The sequence below is a fragment of the Dendropsophus ebraccatus genome, chromosome 3 (genome assembly GCF_027789765.1).
Source record: "Dendropsophus ebraccatus isolate aDenEbr1 chromosome 3, aDenEbr1.pat, whole genome shotgun sequence".
In the NCBI taxonomy this organism is placed as follows: Eukaryota; Metazoa; Chordata; class Amphibia; order Anura; family Hylidae; genus Dendropsophus; species Dendropsophus ebraccatus.
In genome coordinates, this window is record NC_091456.1 from 160,230,167 (window position 1) to 160,248,987 (window position 18,821).

General features: G+C 44.0%; 1 protein-coding gene across 3 annotated transcripts in view; it reads right to left on the reverse strand.

The window, feature by feature from the left end:
• The window catches only part of ERBIN (erbb2 interacting protein), a 178,444-nt gene that overhangs the window by 14,828 nt on the left and 144,795 nt on the right, over window positions 1–18,821 (reverse strand). For 2 of the 3 annotated variants that reach the window (XM_069962999.1, XM_069963000.1), the window contains exons 16-23: window positions 18,603–18,702; window positions 15,529–15,650; window positions 14,198–14,371; window positions 13,047–13,229; window positions 9,636–9,750; window positions 8,719–8,902; window positions 4,419–5,922; window positions 267–398 (exon numbers count right to left, since the gene is read on the reverse strand). In XM_069962999.1, coding sequence (XP_069819100.1) covers window positions 267–398; window positions 4,419–5,922; window positions 8,719–8,902; window positions 9,636–9,750; window positions 13,047–13,229; window positions 14,198–14,371; window positions 15,529–15,650; window positions 18,603–18,702 — 2,514 coding nt within the window. The remainder of the gene's footprint in view (window positions 1–266; window positions 399–4,418; window positions 5,923–8,718; window positions 8,903–9,635; window positions 9,751–13,046; window positions 13,230–14,197; window positions 14,372–15,528; window positions 15,651–18,602; window positions 18,703–18,821) is intronic. The other variant, XM_069963001.1, reaches the window with a different exon arrangement.

Genomic DNA, 18,821 nt, shown 5'->3' on the forward strand with positions numbered 1-18,821 from the left:
TGGGCAGTCGGGCCCGGGAGGAGATCCACTAAAAACAGCTTGATGCAAATGTCATTTCCCTGCTCAGAAGCAGTAAGGTGATAAATGTCAGTCTATTATTATGTTATAGCGGTAGGTTCACATACACACAGGTATACGGTTATTGTATTATTCATGGTATTACCCGGCTGATTTGTGCACATTGGATAATATTCAGTAATCATACATGCGGCGTGTTGGTATTGTACCATTAGAATGATCCTATAACAGCTACTAGAAGTACTCACACGAAGTATGTGACCCCCAGAAGCTCTTCTGTCAGCTACACTGCCCTGGCTGCCATGCAGATCTCTAGAGCTGCCATACAGAGAACTGCTAGCTGCAGTGTAAGTGGAATTAAAGGACCGTGACAGCATGCTCTGAATAAAGAAGGACAGATGTAACATCACAGATTAGTACAGCATGCATATACAACTCAATGGGTTATTCAGACAACCACTCGTCACATATATACGCACACCTCATGCACATACGCTACAAACATAGAGCCCCGTGCAACTGGGTAACATATATCCCCAACCCCGGAAAGTGGTGAACATGCAACAGCTGTGTCCCGTAACCATTATAAGAGGATAACTGTACAGATGTCTGTGATTGGAAGCATTCAGGACATGTTCACACCACAAAAACAGAGGTACACGTCTTTATTGTGAAACTAGGATCCATATTGTAGATGAGAGCCTTAAAGGGCGCATCCTTCTAAATGCAGCCTCTGACCTGATCAGGGTCCAAGTCTGGTTTCTCAGGAAGCTATTTATTTTTCCATTTGCCAAATTTGTAAATTACTTCTATTTAAAAAAAATCTCCAGTTTTCCAGTACTTATCAGCTGCTGTATGCTCTGCAGGAAGTGGTGTATTCTCTCCAGTTTGACACAGTGATCTCTGTTGCCACCTCCGTGCCAGGATCTGTCAAAAGCAGGAGACATTTTCTATGGAAATTTGCTACTGCTCTGGACAGTTCCTGTCATGGACAGAGGTGGCAGCAGAGAGCACTGTGTCAGGCTGGATAGAATACACCACTTCCTGCAAGACATACAGCCGCTGATAAGTACTGGAAGACAAGCTTTTTTTAATAAAATTAAAAGATTACAAATCTGTATAACATTTTGACACCAGCTGATTTGAAAACCATTTCCCCCAGCGTTCCCCTTTAAGTATGCCAAAATGGCAGTCATTCCTACCGAGTGAATCTTCTTTATGGCTCATATAGAGGAATTTCTAAGTAGGCAATTGCCTTCATGATGTCCATATTCCCTTATAGGACTGGAGTAGTCTTCATGAGGCAACTCTATAGAGCACAGGGTTAATATTCAACCTAATTTTACCCTAAAATTTACCAATCAGGGGTTGCAAACTTATCTGTAGTCCAGAGCTGAAATCAAAATTCTGCTGTTTTCAGTTGTGGGAGTGACAGCCATACCAGCAGTTTATACTGATCAGCAAATGGTCACTCAAAAAAGCTTATCTAGCCAAGCCTCACTACAGGGGACCACTGAAGCCAGTTTTACAGGGATGTTATATAGCCTCAAGCTCCAGTCTGACTGCCGGCCATCAAACCCACAGTCAGTTGTGCTGGGGCCATATGACCCCTGTGATCCCCCTACAAATTAGCAGAACAAGTTCTGTGAAGACACTGAACCAGCAGGGGATAATGTGAGATGAGAAGTCAGCAACTAACAAAAAGTTGTGGCTGAGAATGGACCTAAAATATGCTGCAATCAGGATCAGTACATGTAAGAAGAGGTGCGCTGCCCGAAAGCTATTTTTCTCAATGATACTGCAGCCTTGCATTGCTGAATAGGCCCCGATATGTCCGGCACTTAAAGTCTCACTGTCGTTTACATTTTGATTTTGCAGAAATCAATAGTACAGGCGATTTTAAGAAACTTTGTAATTGGGTTATTAGCTGAAAAAAGCATTTTTATCATGAAAAAGCAGTTTGAAGCCCCCCCCCGTCTCTATTTTCAATGGAGAGGGGAGGGAGATAAGGCACCAAAACAGGGCAAGAGTTAAATTACTGCCACATCACCGTCTATCTCCTCTGACAGTCAGCACTGACCTCTCTGACCTCTGAATACTGGCTTTCATACAGCTCCCACTGTGAAATTCTTTGTTCTCTGCTGGGCACTAATCTCCCCCCTCCCTCTCCATAGAACAGACAGGACCTAACTGATGTAAAAGAGTCGAGATTTCCTGATAATGAGCAGCGGATGAGAGAGAGGAGGGAGGGGGGGGGACCTGGGAAAAGGCTTTTTGAATGCAGATAATGGCATATTTGCCTAATAAACCCAATTACAAAGTTTCTTAAAATCGCCTGAACTATTGATTTCTGCAAATAAAATTAAACGACAGTGACTCTTTAAAGCATTTTAATCCTGGTGGCAGAAAATATTTTATGCAGCCCTCGGGAGTCTTGGAAAACATGGATACAGCCATAGGCTTCAGCAGCCACTGCCAATCAAATGCTGCACGCTCAGGTTCGGACAAACCCAAGCATGCTCAAAGTTGGCTCAACCCTCAGTGCCCACCCTGCAGGCCCTGCACCATGCATGACACAGTTGCTGTAGCAGAAGTTATATCCCAGTCTAGCTTAATTGAAACCATCATCAACATTTACATGTTATATTATGCATTTTTAGTTCTGCCATGTTACAATGGTACCATTAGGGGGCAGTAGTGCATGGTAAAAATACTACCAGAGATAAAGACATCACAATTTTATGCTGTAATGCAGTGACCGCCAGCCTGTGACTCTGCAGCTGCTGGTACACTCTGTGCATGCTGGGCGTTGTAGTTTGGCAACAGCTGGAGACCATTGAGCGTACAAGTAAAGAACCACAACAATAATAATCTCTTCTGCAGGTATAACACTGTATATAGGAGTGCCAGAGGTCAGGGTAGGCTACGGGGATGTAAAGCAGAGAACATAACCTGCAGCAATGGAACAGCAAGAACTAGCACGCCTTATAAGCGAAGTCACAATAAAGGTAACTGCATAATACTAAACGACTAGACGTGACCAAACGGCAGAGGATAGCTTGGGTAATAAAAATACACAACGTAATCCGCCGCAATTAATAACGCTTCCAAAGCCTCGGAGGAGAATCCAAAACACATAAAGAAAATTGCATTTTTGCTGCCACTCATCCCAGTTCTGTACTTTCACACAGCATTAACCTCAGATTATTCACTGGAGGACGGCCGGCTCGCCTCTGGCAACAAACAGTTTTTGGCACAAGAACACACATGAAAAATAATAGACCTGGGAATGAAACAAAGTCGACAATTACTAGTACAGGGCTAGGCAAAGCCAAGAAAACTTCAGCACTGGGGAAACCACCTCCTACTGGCATCCTCTCATTCTTCAGCAAGCTTTTAATATTGAAGTTCAGGTACATGAGATATGGAGACAAATCAACTAAGGGATTGTCTGAGGTTAGAGAAGGTCTGAGTTTTTATTTTTAATTTGTAGAAACAGCGCCTCCCTCATCTAGAGGCTCTGTCTGGTATAGCAGCTCAGCACCATGGATTCGGCAATGTCAGAATCCAGCCCATCGCACTGTACAAAGGGGACCTGTTTTTCTAATCTTGAAGTCCCATTTTCCAACTTTTCCATCATGCAAAAGACAGAAATTCATTAGAAACTAATATACACGAGCAATCAGTCTTCACAGGTATAACGCAACCAGGAGGAATAACCACAACTACACTTGGGAGGGTAGGATTATGATTATTACCCCACATCCTAATTTACTAGAAACTGGAAACATCATGTTTTTCTATGGTGAGGTGAGCGCATGAGTCTGATCGTTCGGCATTTGACTACTACTGGCTGAAGAAGTTGAATACCGCCCTAAGGAGTCTGGGAAAACATTAATACAGCCATAGGCTATATCCATGTTTTGCAGGCAGCCTTAAGCCCCTACTACACAGGGCAAAGCTCCTCGTTCCCGGCTCGCTGCTGGCGCTATTACACATGCTGGCAGCGAGCGGGTAAGAGCCTGGGGATTGGGGACTGGGTAATTGCTAGATCGTTCGGGCAGCCCATAGAAGATGGCAGTGGTCTGCTGCTGCTGCTGCTCCTATTCCGCGGTTGAAATACAACTAAAGACAACAATCAGCCGCCATTGTTCATGTCGGCTGATCATTGTCTTCTATTACACAAGACGATTATCGGCCATAACGTCTGATAATTGGTTCGTGTAATAGGGCCTTTAGAGCTTCACCCACCTTCTTCAGCCACCAGTAATCAAATGCCGAACGATCAGACTAGAGTACGTTCGAGTTGTGCTCATCTCGAATTGTTACAAGAAAAAAAAACATTTGGATGCATTGCTGAATAGAATACATGGTCCACTATGAAGCATAACCACTCCTACCTTTTCAAGTTTTTTCGCTTCTATGTGCCGTAAGACCTGTTCTCGCCAATCATGAGGGACTTTACTCCTGCCTTGTGGGTCCAGTAATGAATGTTCAGAATTAACCCTAGCATTTGGCTTTTTGGAAGGACTAGTCCGAGAGTAGTTAAAATCACTGACAGACATTGTTCTCTCGGGAATATCATTAACAGAAGGTCGTGCACTTTGTGGTCTTGGTACATTAGGGCCATCAATGCTGTATGTCCTGGCTGACATGGGTCTCTGTGGACCTGCCATCATGTGTGGTCTTCCCATTGAATGTAATTCTCTGTAAGTCATATAGTCCCCATCGGGTACCACAACCCTTCTAATGGGTCCCTGATCACCTACAGTCATAGAAGCATTGGAGGAGACACTGCCTTGTCTTTGCAGAGTGTTACGACTAGCTCCTTGAGGGACTCGGTCATTTGGGGACATGGTCCATGCTTCCACGTGCCTTGGTCCCATCCTCTGAGGCACACTGTACATGTTACTTGCCCTCACGTTATTATGATTAGAGAAATTCATGTTGGCAGGGTGTTTGGCGTAGCTGGGACTATCAATGCTATCTGACATATGGTACCGCGGAGGTGGCAAGCTTCCTTGGTCCACAGGAGTGCCTTGTTTTTGAGACCACAGATTGTCCTTGGTTGGAGCACTGTTAGTACTGTACTGAACATTATACTGAGGCATTGCAGACATCTGAGATGCTCTCATGGTGTATGCCCCTTCAGGGTTGTGGTTGGAATCGAATTTGAAGACTGTTTTTTTCCCAGAAGATATCAGATCCGAAGAAGAAGACGAGCTAGTGAAAACCTGCAAAGGCTGATCATACAGAAGAGTGGCTGACTTGCTCCTAACAATATTTTGTCCGTCAGCTCCCACTGCTGCAGATTTACCAATATACGATGGCTGTGGAGAGCCACTGTCACTGAGGATGTCAAAGATCCTCAGTCCACCGGTTTCAATGTTTGTTATACTGTGGGACTTTACAACAGAATTCATTGAGTCTCCAAGCTGAGGAGACAAATCGTCGGTACTTTTTGAAACGCACATATCGAATGAAGGCACTGAATCCTCCGATGCACTCCTCACCGGGTCACTCATATCTGGGGACATCTCGTCATCCTGGGAATGTCCATTCACTTTGTTCATTGCGCAGAGATCTGGGTATGTTTTTCTGTTCTCCAACACTTCAGTTTCCCGTTTCTCGTTGTTGTTTGTAAATCCCTTCCCCGATAAGACTTCCTGTGAGATCAATGACCGCTCCAGGGTATCGGGGTACAAGCCATCTTCTGTCGTCAGGTTATTATTGATGTTCATCTGGTTGAGATTTGGTGACGTCTCACTGGTGTTGTTCATTCTTTTCTCTTGGACTAGATCCTCTTCGCTGTTCGGTGAGGGTATCACAGATATCTCTCTCTCATCTACAGTGTTTAATTTGCTTCCATTATGTAAAATGTTGTTTAAGTTTTCATCCTCTTGTCTGAAAACAGAAAAAAAGAATAAAAATAAGAGCACTAGAAGGAGCCCAACACCTGGAAACTTGAAACGGAACAGCAAGTTATCATGCACACAGCCTATGTATCAGTCCAATGCAAACTGTCCATGTTCCCGTAGGGTTATTTACCTTCTTAAACTTTAAAACCTTCAGCAGGTTCTCATACTAGTTGAAGATAGATGGCAAGCATGACTGACCAAGTTATAGACTTACAAATGCATGTACTGTTAACTTCAGGCAGTGACAGAGTAAACATAGTATACTTACCCATCCCCATGCCTCTGTAGCGCTGCTCTTGGGTCTCACTGACAGCCATTATTTTTGTCCAGCATCTGGGTACGTCACGTACCCTTCTGCAACGTCATGGCCTGGCCAATCGATTGCCCCAGTCACTGACTGGCTGGGCGGGCAATCGATTAGCTGGGTTCGTGACGTAGCAGCTGAAGGAGCTGCAGGAGACAGGCGGCTATCAGTGAGACCTGGGAGCAGCGCTATGGGGCATGGGGATAGATAAGTATACTTTGTTTATTATGTTCCTGCACTCCCCTTCCTTCCTGTGTTTTTTTTAGTTTCATGGAACTTGTCCTTTAAGGTCCTTACTAGAAATGAATGAGCCCAAGCATGTGGCATTTATTTACCGATGGCTGAAGAAGTTGGATGCAGCTCTAAGGTTGACTGGAAAACATGGATACAGCTATAGGCCATAAGGCTTCAGCCACCAGTAATTAAATACTGCATGCTCAGGTTCAGACGAACCCAAGTGTGCTCTAGGTTCACTCATCTCCAGTCCATACCAACCCAAACTTTGGGTTAGGTGAGAGTTCCTAATCCTAGCAACATCTAGTTTAGGGTAACACTGTCATTGTTTTTAAGAGCTTGGCTATAGTTACATACAAGCCTAGGAGACCTCATAGTGACCTCATATGTGAGAGCCAGGGACTGTCAGATACTGTCATCTGTAATACGGGGCACCTCAGGGTACAGTTCTTGTTCCCTTCCTCTTCACACTGTACATTGCAGACTTCAGGTACAACTCGCCTACCTGCTACTTACAAAAGTACTCTGATGACTCTGCAATAGTAGGCCTCATCACAGGTGAAGACGACAGGGAGTACAGAGAGGTGAACAGGGATTTTGTTGATTGGTGCCAGCAGAACCACCTGAGGATTAATGCTGGAAAGACCAAGGAGATGGTGGTGGATTTCCGCAAGCGCAAATTTCCTCCAAGTCCAGTGGACATCCAGGGGACGGATAAGAGACAGTGAACATGTATAAATATCTGGGTGTGGTCCTCAATAATAAGCTGGACTGGGCTGATAACATGGACACAGTGTACAGAAAGGGCCACAGCAGGCTCTACCTGCTCAGGAGGCAAGGAGTGGCCTGCTGGGGGAGCGGCATATCAACCAGCAATAGGAACAAACTGGACAAGCTGATCAGTAGGGCCAGCTCTGTCCTTGGAAGCCCCCCGGGACTGCTGCAGGTGGTGGGGGAGCGAAGGATTTTGTCAGTGGTCAGCTCCATACTGAAGAATGACTCCCATGCTATGCACAAGACCGTGATAGCACTGGGCAGTACTATCATAGACCGTTTAATTCACCCAAAGTGTGAGAAGTAGAGATATCGGTAGTCCTTCCTTCCTGCAGCGGTTAGGCTGTACAACCAACACCGACCTATGCAGAGATCACTCCATAAAAAGAACTAAAATAGTCTAATGTTTTCATTGTATCTTTTTTACCTTTTCTTCTCTTTGTCTACTTTAATTGTAAGGCCCCGTTCCCACTGAGCAAAACTAGCGGAATTCCGCCGCGGAACAATTCCGCTCTTTCCGTGCTGAAGAATGAACATGTTCATTCTTCAGCGCGGACAGGGCAGGAGCGCGCGCCTCCCATGGACTGCCATTATGAGCGGGAGGCTAACGGCATTCCGTGGCGGACAATTCCGCCGCGGAATTCCGCTAGTTTTGCTCAGTGGGAACGGGGCCTAATGCATTTACTTTACATTTTAGCTTTTTGTATGTGTAATATTTATGCTGCTGTAACACACTGAGTTTCCCCATGGTGGGACTATTAAAGGATTATCTTATAGCGTCACACGCACCTTTTTAGACCAATCATGGCTTATTTATGTAGTCTGTAGTCGTTTTGGACTCAAAATGAACTTAAACTCATTTATCTCAACTACCATGAAACAATTAATAATGCATGCACAGCATTAGTTTACCTATACCACTAAGATTGGGAGGACTTGTTCCTTATGATAGGAATAGTGATGAGCGAATACTGTTCGATCGAATAGATATTCAATCGAATAGTGAGATATTCGAATATTCGATATTCGTACGAATATCCCACGAATATTTGAGAAATATTCGATATGCGTTCAAATCCCCCAGCTTACGGTTTTACCCTCCAAATGGTCAAATAGATGTTTTTCACTAATCGAATACTTGTTCCCATAGACTTTAATGGGATTGAATATTCGATCGAATATTTGAATATTCGCGGGATATTCGTACGAATATCGAATATTCGAATATATCACTATTCGCTCATCACTAGATAGGAAACTAAATCACCGACCAAAAGGATTTATTTACTATAAACATCTGCTTTAGACTGCACAGAAATAGACACCACCATGTGCCTGGGACAGAATGGGATCATGTCGCCCATTATAAGGACAATGGCTCTACTCCAGTATCCACTGCTTGGAGATACATGAAGAGAAGACGTTCAATCTAAGATATGTTTAATTTTTTTTTAAAGAGAACGCACTAACCTTAATTTCAAGCTTACGGCAAGGCTGGACTCTTTTTCAGGTGAGCACAAGGAGGTATCATGACTGCTCTCAGTGTTTAGTGAGACTGAGTCGGACATACGGGATGGTGAGGAGCAGTTGCTGTTGTTCTGATTACTGTTGTGGGTCACTTCATCTGACAAAGAGTCTGCATCCTTAATATCATCTGAAATACGATACATCAAAACAATTAGACCAGGCACACGTCCAGGACACCAGCCCTGCCGGAAGATTAGAGCGCTTCATCCAACTTTAATGCATAAACAGTATTATTTACTGCACGCAATCTAGCCATGTCCTCAGCGTCGGGGCATTTTATATTATTTAATAGCTGCAACTTAATCTGCATCACATTCCCCCTCTCTCTGACACACAGTCATTTGCACCAAATTCAGGAGAAACCAAAGTACAAAGTGCTTAGGGTGGCAAAAAAAACATCTAGGCTATGCGGTAGAGGAACTTGTTTGCACCTCAAAGACTCTCTAAGATAAGATATCTAAGATAACCTAAAGAAGAGTAAAAGCCACCATACCCAACAGGAAACACTTGTCTAAAACCTGATACTTTCAGTGGGGCCAACCATCTAAATCAGGGATGGGGAACCTTCGGCCATCCAGCTTTTGCAAAACTACAATTCCCATCATGCCTGGACAGCCGTTGGCTGTCCAGGAATGATGGGAAATGCAGTTTTGCAATAGCTAGAGGGCCGAAGGTTCCCCGTCCCTGATCTACACGATAGCTGTCGATTGAACAAACATTTGGCAAATCGCTATCATATGTGTATGGCCAACTCAGTCTACTGAAAGAGAGTCATACATGATGTGATACTGCTTTATAAAGTCAGAAAAGTTCATGCTAAAGACTTCAGAAGGCAGAGCAACTACGAGACTAAATTTTACCTTTCTTGTTGTTGCCCAGCGCTACCACTTTAGGTTGATTCATGGAGGTCTCTATGAGTGGCGGCCGCATTTCTGCCATCTTCATTTCTTCATCATAAGAAAGGTCTTCTGACTCCTGCAGCAAAGATGGGTGACCACACATTAGGAGGACAGTTATAAAAAAGGAGTTGTCCACATTGGACAACAACTACTTGTTAGAAGGGTCCTGTGACAATAACCAGTCATTGATAGTCCTCTTGCTTGGACCATAAGAGATCAGATATTATCTGTTGGAGAACCTGGCAGTAAGTGTTTAATTTCGCTGCAGTGCCCCCAAAGGGGAAATTGTGCATTACACAGTGCCTGCTCAAATCAATGGTGTGTCTGTGTAAAGCAGAACAAGACAGGTCCTCCAACACGAATCAAAACCACCGTCCACACAAGTGACAGACTACCAATAGGAGATACCATTAGCTGCTAATCGGTTGACTGCTAAAACCTTTACCTACCCACCATCTGGAATAAACAGGGCATTGAATGCAGCCCCAAGTTGAGCCTTGCATGGCCTGCCTAAGGATATGTTCACACTGAGCAAAATCGGCAGAATTCCGAATTCAGCCTGCCTCGGTGTCAAACATTCTCTCTATGGGAGGGCCAGGAGTAACTTTGCACCTTTAGTCCCATGACAGAGTATCTTGAAGCATCTGTCTACAGGTGAGTAAGGGCCCTACTCCACGGGACGATTATCATTTGGATAATCGCTGACCGCTTAATAAGACCTGGACCTATTTTTATCGTTGCTTCTTCACAAATCGTTCGCATGGAATAAGACTTCGTTCGGTCGTTCGCAGTAGCAATGAACATAATAGCGACTACAAGGCGACCGCAAGAACAATCATAAGTAATGATAATTGTTCTGTGTAATTGGGTGAACGATTTCAGGTCGTTCGCAATATCGGTTGTTTGAGATTGTTTATCGTTAACGATTATGCGAATGATAGGGCCCGTGGAATAGGGCCCTAACTCTACCTTCTAGAGGAGTTTCTGGCTTGGTTTTCGAATGCTCTATATTAATTTAAAGGGGTATTCCAGGTTATTTTGATATTAATTCTACTGATTTCTCTTGTAATATAATTAATATATCTCATTGGTTTCTATAATAAATTTTGTCTCTTTCTCTCTATTTTTATGTAAGTCACGTGTTTCTGTGACGTCACCGAACCGGAAGTGTGGGGACTTCCCCGACTCGGCCGGCCTCTTGGTGTTTATGTAGTTAGAAAGCTAGCAGAGCTTTACAAACGGCCTCCCTGCACACGGGAGGTCACATGACACCCTGTTCCCGGGCGGCCTGTCAGTGTGAAGGAGGTCGCATCCACCTCCTGTATAATCACTAAAACCCTCCACCCCCTGCCAGTATAATCCTCCCGATGTCTCCCCCGGCCCCCTCCATCCTGTGTATACAGTCCTTTTCAAAGATCTCTCACCCCATCCCCCGGTCTCGGCACCTCTTGCACTCAGCTGACAGGCTCTCTCTCTCTCTCTCGCTGTGTGTGAAGCAGGAGAGATTTCTTTCCTGCTCTGTACACAGTTCCTGGCAGCTGAGTTTTATCGGGGCAATTGACAGGCACTGTGTACGGAGCAGGAAAGAAATCTCTCCTGCTTCACACACAGCGAGAGAGAGAGAGAGAGAGAGAGACTGTCAGCTGAGTGCAAGAGGTGCCGAGACCGGGGGATGGGGTGAGAGATCTTTGAAAAGGACTGTATACACAGGATGGAGGGGGCCGGGGGAGACATCGGGAGGATTATACTGGCAGGGGGTGGAGGGTTTTAGTGATTATACAGGAGGTGGATGCGACCTCCTTCACACTGACAGGCCGCCCGGGAACAGGGTGTCATGTGACCTCCCGTGCGCAGGGAGGCCGTTTGTAAAGCTCTGCTAGCTTTCTAACTACATAAACACCAAGAGGCCGGCCGAGTCGGGGAAGTCCCCACACTTCCGGTTCGGTGACGTCACAGAAACACGTGACTTACATAAAAATAGAGAGAAAGAGACAAAATTTATTATAGAAACCAATGAGATATATTAATTATATTACAAGAGAAATCAGTAGAATTAATATCAAAATAACCTGGAATACCCCTTTAAGGATCCTAAAGAGACCAAGTTTTGACTTAAAGGAACATTACATCCTATAGATGGCAGCAAAGAGCGAGCTCTCTACCTTTTGGAAGAGGGCTACTTTGCATATGTTTCCCACTGGAGCATTGCATGGCCTATAAGACTTCCACATGCCTTCTAGCACTCTCTGCAATGAGAAACATTACCTTTTCGGATCTGGAAGACCACATAGTGGCCCCCATTTTGGTTTTGTAGGCATCACTACACCCCCAGCATAGTAATAGGAGCACTTACACATACAATAAGAATGACCGTAGTCGGTTAACAACTGAAAGTCACAATCAAAAAGCTTAGAAAACTGTTCTTCAAAATGAATTGAAACAATCATTTTCTCCTTTGATGAGAATTAGTTGTAATGTGACGCCGGGGCCCTCAGGCACGCTGCATGCTCAGTCAATCCGGATGAAAGGCAAGTTCAAAGAGCATTACAATGAGCCTGTGTTAGAGGTAATCACATATTTCATTATTCCCTAGTAATATAGGTAAAGTCGGTGACTCATGGCTGAGCGATCATCCTGTGGACTTTTACACAATTGGTTACGAAATAGTGAGCGTTTTTAACATGGTGTAATTCCTGTTAAATGACAATGGATTAAATCTACTAAAGTTATAATCCAGTACTTCCTCAGTTAAAAGCCAATACTTTATTCTACATCTAAAAACACGTTTCGGTCCATAGTACATAGCACTTTACGGCAGACTTTTTTGCATGCTTTCAGACTGACGCATGTTATAGTATAAAACAGGGGTAGGGAACCTTGGCCCTCCAGCTGTTGCAAAACTACAACTCCCATCATGCCTGGACAGCCAAAGCTTTAGCTTTGGCTATCCAGGCATGATGGGAGTTGTAGTTTTGAAACAGCTGGAGAGCCAAGGTTCCCTACCCCTGGTACAAAGCATTGACTTTTAAATGGAGGAAATGCTGGATTACTACCTTTTCCTTATGATCTCTCCACTTTTAAATCAGAATCACCCTACATATATGTACAAGGCTATTAACTGAGTTATAACTGGAATGCTGGAGAGCTTTCACTATCACATACATAAGGAATTGTTTACTGCTCTGTAGTGAAAGCTATAGCCTTAGGGCAGTAATCTGGGCTGACAATATACTACATATAGTGATATATACTGTATATAATGACACATGGTACATAGTGTAAGAGCCATGATTTATAGCAGACGCTGATGGTATGGTATTAGTTAGAGCGGCTGACTCCTCATGTCAGTCGTGCCCATCACAGTACGCATACCTCTAGCGTCTCGTCATGGTTGACAGCAGTTTTTGCATTCCAAAGGTTTTTCGTGAGATCCGTTGGCTGTGGGTTGGCCGTGTTGTTCTGAGGTTCTGGTTCATTAGGTTTTTGAATGCAGTTCCCCGCAATGCTATTTTCTTTTTCTTCTGTATCACTTTTGGCCAGAGCATGTTCTGTAACCTAGAAAAAAAACAAAATGGGAAAAAAACATTTCATGACCATAAATCATCAAGAAACACAAGTGATTCGGAGTTTAGTTAGGACTAGTGTTAAGTGAACTTGTGGAACTGTTCAGGTTCGGCAACATTCTTCAAACCTGAATGCTCAGCATTTGACTCCTGTGTCTGGAGAAGTTGGATGCAGCCCTAGGGCTGCCAAGAAAAAATGGATACAGCATATGGCTATGTTCACATTTTGTAAGAGAGCGGCCATTCCGTGATCCAGCCTGGTCATGGAACGTCCGGTCTTAGAAAAGGATCTAAAGATGATCTTTAGCGCCACTGAATTCGGATGCGGGCGCATCCAAATTCCCCGCTGCTCACAACGGAGCGTGCGGCCAGACCTGCACGCTCCATTGTGTGAACTGACAGGGTTTTCTGTGGCCGCTATTCATTCATGGATACAGCCTATGGCTATGTTCACATTTTGTAAGAGAGCGGCCATTCTGTGATCCGGCCCGGTCATGGAACGGCCGGTCTTAGAAAAGATCTAAAGATGATCTTTAGCGTCGCTGAATTCAGGTGCGGGCGCATCCAAATTCCCCGCTGCTCACAATGGAGCGTACAGCTGGACACGCACGCTCCATTGTGTGAGCTGACAGGGTTTTCTGCGGCCGCAGAAAACGGACATGTCAGTTTCTTGTGGCGCCGCTAGGGATCCCGGCCAGAGCGTATACTATGTGTATACACTCCGGCCGGGATTCCTTCAACAAGACTTAAGTTCCACACTGATTAGCAGGTAGCTTACATTTTGTGAACATAGCCTATGGTTGTATTCATGTTTTCCAGGACTCCCTAAGGTGGTATGCATCTTCTTCAGACACAGGGAGTCAAATGCTCAGCATTCAGGTTCAAAGAATGTTGCCGAACCTGAAGAGTTCCACAATTTTGCCTTGCACATGATGAATGCTTATAGCAGGGATGCTCCACCTTTACTCCTGTGTCTTTCGTCTGCTGTTGTTGGGCTTCGTTTTGCTTCATTTCTTTATTGGCTTCCTCGGCCTTCTCTTCATCCTTTAACCGATGCACTATGGTTTGTACGGTTTTCACCATGTTTTTCAGCTCATCGGGGTACGGTGTTGGATATCTCTTCAGATTTCCTTCCTGAAATGAATAAAACAAAATAGTATTCTGCATCAGTATTATGAGTGTATACAAGGTCTAAAACAAAACTGAGGATAGAGGTGCTAAATGGGAAAACACTGTTATGTATGGATTGTGATGGAAAACTCAAAGTAGTGGATGGGGTCTTACTTTACCTATGCAGCATGCAACACCTCATGCAACTATTTTTTATATGCCTCTATATGAAACAGTAGGTGTCCAATCTCCACTAGAAACACAGCTTCACATGTAGAATATTTCCAAGCTATGGCCTCCAGTCAAGCAACATATGGCGGCACAGACCTCTACAGACTAGATGCTAAACATATTATGATGACGGGGTACTCCAGAGAAAAAATACAGATTGTTAAATTACTTCTATTTAAGAAGTCTTCCAGTACTTATCAGCTGCTGTATGTCCAGCAGGAAGGGGTGTATTCTTTCCAGTCTGACACAGTGCTCTCTGCTGCTTGAAAACTATTCATCACAAGTGACTGAATATGAATGACTGACCCTTCTAAGGCTCCGTTCACGCTATTATCATGGCTTCTGGAGCTGAAACAACACCGCTGGGGTCCTTAATGAACAGATATCAATGAATCCTTAACTATCCCATTTAAATTTTTTATGAACGGCCGGGTATTTTCAAAGGTAAGAACTGTGCTGCAGATGGCACTATTCTTATTGGCAAAAAATACAGAAAAACCCAAAGGACAGAAAATAACGCCAGTGTCAACATAACCTTAGATATAGCCTTAAAAGCAGGTTAATTCTAATCTTCATAGAGCTTCATTTGTTAGCAGTGTTGTATGATAGACAGACTAGTGATTGCTTTATATCTTTAACACAGACATCATTCCACCCTGACAATAGTGTTCCGCTGATCCTGCGCAATCCGGGTTCTCCGGATCTGACCAAATTCCTGCGTATCCGGACTGCACCACTTATGTCAAGGTTGGACCTGAGTTCTGTATCTTTTGCTTCTCGAAGCGTAATATTTGGTGTAAACACTATATATTACCTCTTGTTTTAGGACTAAACATCATAAAAAACAAGTCTGCATAGCTAGCTGTCATATACATATCTGACTTGTATTAAATACAATAAAATGGACAAGGCATGGCTCTCTCCACAAGGTAATGTTGGGGCATACTGACCCGGGCTGGAACTTCCCGCTCATCCTTGTCATCATCACACTCAAAGGCGACCTGGGCACGTTGCTTCCTCTGCTCCTCCCACAAGGACGGGTTAAAGCTCTCATTGTCCGAAGAGAAGATAACTGTGTGACAACACAAAAACTTATTTACCACCAAACACAGCTGCTGTCCACCATGTTTGCGCTAGATCAGAAAACACTAGACAAGTTTTTTTTTTATCTGGAGCCTCCACGCTGGATGGCAAGTGAACATGGCAAATATTGTGAGTTGTGACCCTTACTCATCCAAAAAAATATACATTTTAAGGTTGAGTTACCATCCATGACTACAGTCACAAGGAGGCAGAAAACATATGTAATAATAGTAAATTCCCTAAATTCCTGTTAGACAAAAATAATCATCAGTTGTATAAATATACAGTAGTGCAGTGTGCGGGGAAACTGTGCACCTGTTCTGTGCAGAAGTCAAAATACAGACGATAAAAGAGACGGCCGCTCTCTCCATCGCCTTTTGTCCATCTGGTGGAGAATGATTAATCTGCTGGGTAAACATCTAGCATTCCTTTCAGTGGCGGCAAGGAGATCAAATGCTGCAGGTTGTTATCCCAGCACAAAGCACAATGCTCCAGCATGGACTATATCCAGGAGACTGCGAGAAGGAAGGGTCCAGCCCATGGAACAATAGCCACATAGATCAGCCGTGCAGCTGCCATCAGAGACATTGATAATAATGTAATTTTTTAAAAATGTAATACATATTTATGCTACCTTGTGTTTAGAAATATGGTTGGAGCTTAAAGAGTACCAGTTATAAAAAAAAAAAAACTTTTGACAAGTTTTTATCCCAAGAGACAAGATAGCACTTGAATGGGACTTTATTCACACCAAGATATGTATATGTAAGTCATATTCACCTGAAGTGCTGTCTTGACTCTTGGAATATTGTATACGGACCGGCGGCCCAGACCGGTGAGGCGTGCACTTTTCTGATTATTGGGATATTGGATTGTAAAACAATTTATCGGTCTCAGTGTTCAAATCTTGATCCAGCAGTAGAATGAGCATTGTGAAGATCAATCTGTTGCACAATCCTCTCCCAGTTTCCCCCCGTCTCCAACCTAGATGCACCCAAAAGACTTACACTGGAAGTCCATGCACTGTAAGTCAAGTGACACAGAGCCGGGAGGGAACGCGCTTGTTCCCCTGATCAATCGTGGTCTGAACATTCAAACCCTGACCAATCAAAACTTCAGATATGTCTTTGTGACATGTCAAAAGGTTTTTTTCATGACAGTGCCCATTTAAGATTGATGAGAAAAGTGACTTTACCCAAAAGTTTTGGCAATTTTCTAGTAATAAAAACAATACCAGATCCTATCTGACATGGTATTCACCCGGATATGTTTCCTCCATCCATATGGAGGGAAGCCCAGTTTTATTTGTCATCATTTTCATGCTGCCTGAACCAATAGGGCTGTGGTGGCTTCTACCTGTCCTCCATCCTTGATTGACCATTCTCTTCCTCAACCCAAAAGGGGAAAGAGCTATCAATCAAGGCCATTTGGGAATGGAGAAGCTGCCAGGGACCACCCTAATGACCTGAAGTTCAAAGCAGCATGAAAGTGATGACAACTTCCCTTAAAAGCAGCTCACTGGAGAACCCAGCAGGTAGATATGTTTTTCTACCAAAAGACCTAATAAAAAGTTCTTAGTGGATATACACTCACCGGCCACTTTATTAGGCACACCATGCTAGTAACGGGTTGGACCCCCTTTTGCCTTCAGAACTGCCTCAATTCTTCGTGGCATAGATACAACAAGGTGCTGGAAGCAATCCTCAGAGATTTTGGTCCATATTGACATGATGGCATCACACAGTTGCCGCAGATTTGTCGGCTGCACATCCATGATGCGAATCTCCCGTTCCACCACATCCCAAAGATGCTCTATTGGATTGAGATCTGGTGACTGTGGAGGCCATTTGAGTACAGTGAACTCATTGTCATGTTCAAGAAACCAGTCTGAGATGATTCTAGCTTTATGACATGGGGCATTATCCTGATGAAAGTAGCCATCAGATGTTGGGTACATTGTGGTCATAAAGGGATGGACATGGTCAGCAACAATACTCAGGTAGGCTGTGGCATTGCAACGATGCTCAATTGGTACCAAGGGGCTCAAAGAGTGCCAAGAAAATATTCCCCACACCATGACACCACCACCACCAGCCTGAACCGTTGATACAAGGCAGGATGGATCCATGCTTTCATGTTGTTGACGCCAAATTCTGACCCTACCATCCGAATGTCGCAGCAAAAATCGAGACTCATCAGACCAGGCAACGTTTTTCCAATCTTCTACTGTCCAATTTCGATGAGCTTGTGCAAATTGTAGCCTCAGTTTCCTGTTCTTAGCTGAAAGGAGTGGCACCCGGTGTGGTCTTCTGCTGCTGTAGCCCATCTGCCTCAAAGTTAGACGTACTGTGCGTTCAGAGATGTTCTTCTGCCTACCTTGGTTGTAACGGTTGGCTATTTGAGTCACTGTTGCCTTTCTATCAGCTCAAACCAGTCTGCCCATTCTTCTCTGACCTCTGGCATCAACAAGGCATTTCCGCCCACAGAACTGCCGCTCACTGGATGTTTTTTCTTTTTCGGACCATTCTCTGTAAACCCTAGAGATGGTTGTGCGTGAAAATCCCAGTAGATCAGCAGTTTCTGAAATACTCAGACCAGCCCTTCTGGCACCAACAACCATGCCACGTTGAAATGCACTCAAATCACCTTTCTTCCCCATACTGATGCTCGGTTTGAACTGCAGGAGATTGTCTTGACCATGTCTACATGCTTAAATGCACTGAGTTGCCGCCATGTGATTGGCTGATTACAAATTAAGTGGTAACGTGCAGTTGGACAGGTGTACCTAATAAAGTGGCCGGTGAGTGTATATTCCATACAAATCCATTTCTGAATTTAAAAAAACCTAACCCGTAACAAAAAAATATGGAATTACTTTGGTCTCTAAATGTAGAGACTGTGATAATAATATTATGCAAGCTGAAAGAAAACCACTCCTTACTGTCATCAGTCCTTGGCTGTTGTGGGAACATATAGTTAGTTAAGACGGTCTTCTGTGTGTCCGGGTCACTCTCCTTTTGCAGTGGGATGAGGGGCTTGGACTGAAAATGAACAAAATTGGTCAAGACCTTACCCACAATAATAAGTAATCATTACAGCAGTAGCTAAGGCTGCCAAAAAAGATGGAGGTCAAGTCCTATGGTTCTACCTTCTCTCTCGG